The 8759-nt window shown below is 44.9% G+C and overlaps 1 protein-coding gene across 1 annotated transcript in view; it reads right to left on the bottom strand.

Moving 5' to 3' along the window:
- Window positions 1-303: 303 nt before the first annotated feature.
- LOC104157771 (serum paraoxonase/arylesterase 2) overlaps window positions 304-8759 on the bottom strand; it is a gene marked incomplete at its 5' end in the record, with an annotated part of 11210 nt that continues 2754 nt past the window's right edge. Inside the window, 7 exons of the mRNA XM_009695237.1 lie at window positions 304-985; window positions 1946-2074; window positions 2612-2693; window positions 3355-3555; window positions 4352-4478; window positions 5652-5817; window positions 6770-6825. Coding sequence (XP_009693539.1) covers window positions 827-985; window positions 1946-2074; window positions 2612-2693; window positions 3355-3555; window positions 4352-4478; window positions 5652-5817; window positions 6770-6825 — 920 coding nt within the window. The remainder of the gene's footprint in view (window positions 986-1945; window positions 2075-2611; window positions 2694-3354; window positions 3556-4351; window positions 4479-5651; window positions 5818-6769; window positions 6826-8759) is intronic.

Genomic DNA, 8759 nt, shown 5'->3' with positions numbered 1-8759 from the left:
TGGGAAGTTAAACACAGAACATGCACGACCAACATTTGGGGGTAGTCACTGCGGCAAAGCACCCAGAAACGCTCCCTTTGCTATGACAGACAACAGTAATTGCTAATGCACTTGTCACTGAAGATGCCCGGGAGTTGTTTCCCACCCTTGAAGAAAAAAAAAAGGCTTTTTTAAACTCCCGTTGGAAGGCTCAGTAAGAAGCCACTCCAAAGTGATGCCCTCCTCTTTTCTCAGTAGGATTAAGACAAATTTATAAACTGAAGTAACATTAGGAAATGGCTTAAAGGGGGAAAAGGGAAGAAATGGGACCGAAATAACATTTATTCTCCTTCCAGTTATTTTTGCAGCATTAGTAAAAGCCAACAGGAACATTCAGAAAAAAAACCCTTAGCACAGTCCCTGGGAAAGCCCAGGGGTCAGTGACAAGAAAGCACACCACACTGGTAGTTAGCAACTCTCATTTACAAAATCAGTTTTCTCTGGGGGGAAAAAAAAAAAAAAACACAACAGAAATCTAGTCGCAACTGATAATTCAATGTCTGACAGTTTAGTCATTTGTAATCTGAATTTGAACTTCAAGGTTACCCTTTGTTACCCTTTATAATGGAGGTCCTCCTCATTACATATACAAATTCATTTCTCATCTTCAATTCCATTTCCTTTACTATTACGTAGAACTCTCATTTTGGAGAGGAAGGCTAGAACACATTTCCATGACACTAGTTAACCTTTATTGGAACAGTCTTGTTAGCAAATCTAGAAGAAACTAAGTGAGCTCCCAAGGAATTAAATCCTTTCCACTGCAGCAAATCTTACCCGCGACAAGCTATAGCTCACAGTAGAGAGCTCTGTGGAAGACTGTGCCGATGAGCAGTTTTCCCTCGTAGATGGATGCCACTGAGGTTCCCTGCAGCACAGAGCCGTTGTCGGCGTAGACGCGCGTCACCGTGGGCTCCTCCGAGAGGATGTTCTGGATGCGCAGGACCTGCCGGAGGAGGGGGACACATCTGCTGAAACGGCCGTGGGTGAAAATCCTCCACGGATGGAGAGAACATCAGTATGTTAACTTAAACAAATTAATTGGGTTGATCAGTGGCTGATAACTGCGACCAAGTGATTCCTGTGATAGGGTCACAAATTCTGCTTCAGTGAAGCATGGTCGATGAAGACTGATTATTTTTTTTAACTGGTTGTACAACAGAGACTCCACCTCAGTAAATAAGTAAGGCAGTCATCCCCAGCACTAGGAAAGTGCAGTTTTTTCCAGCCTAAGAGTTACTTAATATCTTCTTATTTTCTCACTTTTTCCAGACAGAGTCAACAACTGCCTAGTATCATAAATCTACTGCTACTGAACATGATAATTTTGAAAAGCACCTTATGGGAAGCGTCAGACAAGGCTGAAATCAAACAGACACCAACCAGCCACCTGCATTTGTGGCCGCCAGCGTGCCGATGCCAGTACCGCATTGATTTCAGATGGAAAGAAAAATTACAGTGTCACCTACTGATGAACCACACTTGCACAGATAAATCATTCCAGTGTGAACGTTTCTGGTCATGCTTTGCACCCAGTCGATTATTTTTTGTTTGGCAAAGAAGTGCTCGCTCAGTAATTAACACAGTTCATCAAAATCTGATTGCGCCGCCACAGCTGCACAGAAGGCAGCCTGAGGAGTCCAGAATGACTGAGCTACTGGGTGGAAATTATTCAGTTGTCTCCTAAGGATCTGAATAGGTGTTTGTTAGTGAGTATACGCTGTTCAGGCTTTCCACTTGAGAGCAGAAGCTATAAGCTGGAAGCCAGCTCGGTCTCTGCTTTCACAAAGGCTGGCCAGGCACTTCTCTATGTAATGCAGAGTTAAGTGATACCAGGGTGATTTGAACAGAGCAATTTTCTGGCACAGACACAGCCAAGAGACCAGGGATGTCTCCCAAAAGGCACCTCAGAGGCAGGCAGATTTTCAGGATCGTCGTAGAATAGCTTCATCCCATTGGGATGACATCCTATCCAGATGTCTCCAGTGTGAGGATCAATAGACAAGTTATCAATCAGAGTGTCCAGCTGCAGTGTCTATCCAACACAGAGGAAAAACAAGAAAAAGAGAGAAGTTAAAGCGATCAGAAATCCTGGAAGCAAACTATAACATAACCAATAGACTTGTCCGAGACTCTTATCTGACATAAATTAGACTGATTTTTTTTTAAGAAATATTTTCTCCCCAGTGCTGTTTTTCTTTTCCCTCAGTATGCTTCATCCCTTCCACTGTGCCGTGAGAACCCTGCTTGCTGCTCCCAGCTTCCCGCATCGGCTCACTCACACCTACACTTGTGTTGATGACTTCAGTGCTTTGTGATCTGACCCGCACCGGCTGAGGCCAACTTCCAGCGCGGCTCCACAGCACGCCCCAGCATCCTGCTCTGGTTGCTGGTGTCAGGGTGGAAGGCCTGAAGCTCTGCAACAGGGCGCAAACCACCTCTGCAAACCCACAGCAGGAGCCATCCAGACCAGAACTTCACACACGATCAGGCTGAAATCTCAAGCGTTCACAGGGACTAATCTGTCCAAAATTCACATATGCCTCTTTTTTATGAAACAGCAGCACCTTACCTTCACATGAGTTAAATTCCAATTAGCATGTTTTTCCATAACATGGACATTATGATCAAATATATCTGCAACATAGATGTACCTTCAAAAGAAAGCACCTCTTAGCAATGTGTATGAGTAAGCAGACACCAAAACCAGTCCATTTCTCCCGTGCAAACCCAGCTCTTCCCAGGAGGAATGCCAGCTCACAGCTCTCACACAGCAATAGACATTGCAAGCAGGCCACAGGGCCCTGAATTGAAGCCAACATGCCAAGATGCTAATGTAGCTTCACACTGTGCCAGTTCTTCCATTACAACACTGAAGCAGGCTCTGGATCATGAGATCCACAAATACGCTTTTTTTTAAAAAAATTTAAGATCACCTGTCTACACCACAGGACCAATTAATTCAGTCATGCAGACTTTAAGACTGTAGAGCATTCCCCGCTTGCAGAAATCCTGCCCTGTTAATCCTTGCAAGCAATATACACAAACTTCTGTATCAGTTGGTTAAAATGCATCAACTTTTGATCTTATTGCATATAAACTACCATGCAAAGCAGCACACATTGCTTCTAGTTAAAGACCGAGACACATGACTTCTGTTCTACAAACCCTCCGTATCGCTAACATGGCACAGGTAACACCTTGCCTTACATACACCAGTTTAGACACCTGACCACAGGGGTACTGCATCTACAAATTAGGATTTCAGGGTTCTTTTGTGTGATCAAACAAAATCTAAGGCAAGGAGAAACTTACTTTTTGTCGAGTGAAATGTTAATTCCATTGGCTGAATAAAACCCAGCTGCTACTTCTTTAACTTCTTTTGGACTGTAGTAAACAACATTTGACCAAGTTAAACCCAAGAACATCTCCAAGAACATTAAGACAAAGTCAGAGAAGTAGTGGTCATTGGTAGCATAGAAGCTGTCTGGTCCCATAGCTACTATATCATTCACACTAGAAAAAATAATGAGAGGGAGAAAAATAAATAAAAGAATGAAATGAGAGATATGAAGGAGCATTGTAGGACTGCCCAGAATCCAGCCAGGATGTGGTCATCCCATAGACATAAAGGGGCTGCAATTACAGATGGTACTTCAGCTAGATACCAAGTTACTTAGAGCCTTTATACTTCTATTTTCTTTTACGTGAGCCAGGACTGTGTGGTGCTGAGACCTGAACAAGACCATAGGGCATCAGCTAGAGATCTGTCTATCTGTTCATAAGTTCATGGAAACTCCTCTCTTTTGATTACGTTCCAGTGGAAACCAGAGAACAGCTAGGAGTTGTGACAACTTTATCTATCAGGCTCTGTTTATCTTACAACCATTTTGCAGTAGGACAGACCAAGAAAATTTTGTATGCAACAAAGAAAAAGCTAAAAGTATGTATATTTTTACAGTGTAGCAAATTCAGAATAATAGAATATCTGAAGGTTCACATCTGCAATGACCTGAGACTGGGTTACATGGGAAAAGCAGAAATGGATTCCAAGCTAATTCACTGGCATCAATCACAGCAGCACTTAAGACTGATTTAATGATACAACTATTAAAAATTTCATTTACAGAAGAGACTGGAGAAACACAGTTTTTGATTACACAGATAAGAAGTAACCAATAAGAGAAAGAGGAAAGTTGGTTAAAGAGAAAATATGTCATGTTAATAATACCCTAAAACCAACATCATCCTACTTTGGATTTTACCAAAGCAGCCTGTTCTTCTCGGGGAAGACTGTATTTGGCTCCAATACCTTGTCAGAAGGTCATGTTGAATGGTTTTCAGGTGTACAAGAGAATTGTCATCTTCTACAAATTTAAACAATTCTACTGTGCTCTTCTGATGGGGATGGTTCACAACAAAGAGGTACACGGTGTCGTCTTAAAAAAAAGAAATGGAAACAGCTGAATTCTCTGCAACAGTTTGCATGGCTGAGCACCCACAGCTCTGAAGCAGACTCTAGTACAGAGCACACGTTGGGTTTGGTGCATTTGTCTCACGGTTCTTCAGAGGCAGAAGGACAAGTACCAAAGAAGTAATGCAGGATGTCACTGCCACTGGATCCAGATCTCCAGATACTCTTCTGCTGGGCTCACTCTACAGGGAGCTGCTGTGTAAACTACATTTTTGCTATTTCTACCAAGAGAGAAAGAAATCATGGCTTCATCCTTGTGCCCAAGCCACTCGGTTTTGCAATCTGAAGCAATACAGTGACTGGTTGCATGAAATAGCCACAGTCAGCTGGGAAGGAGGGCTTGTCATTCAGCTAGTTTGGGCTTTTTGGTTTATTTACTGCATCCTCTGAGAAAGCTGAAGGAGCATCCTTCTCCTGTACTCTGTGTAAGGCTGCAGGCCTTCTGCCCAGCCATTCTGATGAGACTATAAATTAGCCACCAGCAATTTCTCCAATACCTTCCCTTAAAGGCTGACTGTGTGGGGATGCAGGCCAAGCTGCAGCAATGCTGCTCTTTCTCTTCATATTTGTACACTTCTAATTGCCCTGCTAAAATCCTCAGTGAAAGGGCAAGGAGAAAGAGAGGAAGGAGAGCATGAAGGCTGTTTTATTGGTAGTCAGAGCCTGCCGTAGAAGAACATGTCTTGGGGATGAGAACATGATGGCCACAGAGTACCAAAGATTTTGGTAATTTACAGAGATTTGATAATTTACTGTTTAGCCACAAAAGTCTCCATTCTGGTCACTACCAGTCGGTGAAGCACGTGTCTCCTCAAAACCCTTGACCTCAGGGTGAGACAGATGTAAATCAGTAAAATAAACTTTGTGTGGTTTTCAACTCCTCAAACTTTTCCCATATTTTCTTTCCTTTCAATATATAGGACATCTTTCTGTCTCAGACAGCCTGAGACTATGTGCAAAGATGTTTGCTTTAGCAGCTGACATTTAGAAAAGAGCCCAACAAAGATAAAAAGCCTGAAAAATCTTCTCTCCCAGCAAGTGCAGGCTATTGGGGGTGCAAGGCAAGGCTGCAAAGGGATTTCTGTTTGTGCTCTTTAGGCTGAGATTTGCCACCACCTCGAGTTAAAGATCTCTTTACCTCTGTCTACATAGGTGCTGATTCCGTGAGGGTTAAACGACGCCACATCAAACCCTCGGCTGATTCTCAGTTCTACTGCTCTGGGATTGTCTTCATTCAAATCCATCAAAAATATTTCACCTGGCTTGTCTGGTGCAAGGCTTTTTATTCCTGGATATTTCAAGCCCTGTAAAATCAAAATGTAAGAAAATCATTCCTGAATAAAAGCTAAAGGGAAGCATCACAGGAGCTGAAAACGCCGGAGCCTTGTTTGGGCTTGCAAGCACACATCAGGATGTCCCTCTGCTCCAGCCCACGGTGCCACGATGGAGGTAGAGGGACCGGGCTCTGCTCTCCCTGGCGAGCCCTTAATCGCAGCGCAGAGGGAGCAAGCTGCATGGAGGGCACGAGGGGCCATGCCCAAGGCACCACCTGCCACCCGGGCCCTGGCACCGCTGCCACCCACTCCAGCCACCCTCCCGTGGGTGCTCCCCGTATGGCAGAGCACTCTGCAAACAGACACGCCGGCGGGACAAACTGGAAGTACGGCACCACTGACTGCATCCAATGTGGTAAAGCCACGGGGAACAGCAGCAGTGAGACAGCTCACCATTTCTGGCATGAATTTTTGCAACGTTATCATTCCCTGGCTGTCCCCGGAGCACATAGATGAAAACATCAGCTTTTGTTTTAGAAAATAAGCACTAGCCATCCTGACTGCAAAGAAAAGCTTGAAAACCTGTATCCTAAAGGCTAAAAAAAAATCAGGAACAACAAAGTCAACACAATAAATCTGATTTTTTTTTTTAAAGGTAGGCAATTAACACACCTTCTTAACAAGGGAGAGGTTTGACACACCAACATTTCAAGGAAGCAGCACAAAAGAAATTCAAGGTTACGTGGGCAGATAAACCAGTGCAATAGGATACATCTGTCAGAGCCACCACCACCACTTTAGTGTCAAGAAGTGCATTCGCTCAAGCAGAAGGAAACGTTGGCTAAGCCAACACAAGTCTGGACAGTTCCTACAGAGCCAGCCAGCCTGTAGAGAAAAGAGTCCATCCTGCCGTTTTCATCTGTGGCTTCTGTAGATAAGGAAGAAGGCAGGGCCCTGCATGGGAGGGGGCGTGGGCACTTACGGAGCTGATGAAAGCCAGTCCATTGGGAAGTATGTCAATGTCTTCTGAACCAGTTTCTGCAAGACAGAGATGAACAGCATTTTTCAAATGACATGAAATGATATTTCTCATCAAAACCCCTCCTTTTTAGTACAATTCCAGTGCTCATGAATGTCCCTTTCTGATACGACTGCACAAGCAATGAAGCTCAGCAGAAAAGTTCACATTGCATTAGAAGTGGTAGCAGACAGCAGCAGCACGCCAGGTTAGGAAATAGTACTGGGGTTCACCCCTTTCTGGGGGCTTAGGGGTGTCCCCGGCGTGGCCGGGCAGTCCTGGCTGCGTCCGGGGTGATGCGCGATGAATCACTCACTTTTGACAATAATGTTCCACAGCAAGCAATTAGCACAGACGATGAGATTTTCAGGGCAGGATCGTACCCATCACTCAGCCCACATGCTTGCATAAGGCAGCCCTGGGAATTGCACACACTAATTCTCCTGGTTGAGCTGGGACACTTCACTAAGATGGATTGCCAAATATTTAGCTAAAGCTCTCAAGTGACAGAGAACCTACCGTATCTTTAACAGCTAAGGGCTTTAATAGTTAGACCACACTTTTAACTGTGGGTAATCATTTCCAATATTGCCAGGTCCAGTAGTTTCTGTAGTATTTTTCCCTGCTAGGAAAATACAATTAAAAAAAAAAAAAAAAAAGCCCTTTATAGGTTTTGATCAAGCACTCTCCATAGAGCTTTTAGTCTGCTTTTGCCATCCCACATTTTCACCACCACCCTGAGACTCCTCCTCTCTCTTCTCCAAAACACCAGCACAAACAGCACTCCCCACAAGCCACTTTCCAGATGATGTCTGGATTAAACCCACCTGGGAGCATTTGCTTAAAGGAGGAAATTGTTCTGCAGGTTTTCTTTAACAGAGCCACCAACACAAAGGTTTTTCCACCCAGCTTGTCCCATCTCACCACACCCCCTCCTGTTCGGCCACAGACCACCCGTGTGACCCTACGTGGGTCACACCATCCCTGGCACCTCAGCACCTCCTCCTGACGAAGCGCCTGCAAATTTGAGCTGGGTTTATTGTTCGCTTTTATGTAACTCCCATTTATCTCAGCACTAATTCGGCCAGGCTGTAATTTATCCTGGGGCCACCAAACAGCCCTTGTGGGGAGGAACCAAGTCCCCAAATTTACCCATCCAGGCAAGTTCCTCCTCAGCTCAGCCCTGGGGAAATGCAGTGGCACAACTTCTCCTGGAGGAACAGGGGACAGGGACAGGGACAGGGACAGGGACAGCTCCTCCTCAGCCTCAGCAAGCCCCTGCTCCAGCCCATGACAGTAAGGAGCAGAGCATCCCTGCCTTCTGAAATGCAAAAGATCTGAAGATGCATTTTTGGGGGAGCCAGCCTGTCATTCCACCTCCTGGATTTTGGTTCTGAATTTTGACTGGGCTCAGGCAGGAGGCACGCATCTGCACTGATATGCCCAGAGATATTTAGAGCCTGCGTCTTCCAACTAAAACTGTGGATGTGGGTTTTTTTCAGCTCAGCTCATGCCGTGGTTTGAGCAACAAACTCCTTTTCTTTGCCTCAGCTCTTGGTTTCTCCAAGTCTGGGTTCATTTATAAGATGGGGTTAGTGGTGATTCCCCATTTCCCAGGATTGCTGCAAAGATAACAACATAAATAAATGCTGAGAGGTTCAATTACTGTGATGATGTGAGCTGGACAGACAGCTTTTACTGGCACAGCACGCTGGTGAGTGAATCAACAGAGATATAATCATTTATCGCTATTGAATTAGTGAGGCTGCCAAGCAGAAAGACGAGCAGGCTAACTGAGAGCAGATAGTTAAAAAGTACAAGTTTCTGGTGGAAGGAGCACGACGAGAGCCCTGCACCCAACTACTTCGCAAGAAACTGCCCAGCAAAGCACATTTTGGCCACCTCCCAGCCATGTCCTGGTATGTGTGGAAGAGAGCGAGTGCTGTCGGAAGAG

The sequence above is a fragment of the Cariama cristata genome, unplaced genomic scaffold, assembly GCF_000690535.1.
Source record: "Cariama cristata isolate BGI_N322 unplaced genomic scaffold, ASM69053v1 scaffold19852, whole genome shotgun sequence".
In the NCBI taxonomy this organism is placed as follows: Eukaryota; Metazoa; Chordata; class Aves; order Cariamiformes; family Cariamidae; genus Cariama; species Cariama cristata.
Note: the sequence above shows the minus strand (reverse complement) of the source record. Positions and strands in the feature narration are given on the sequence as shown.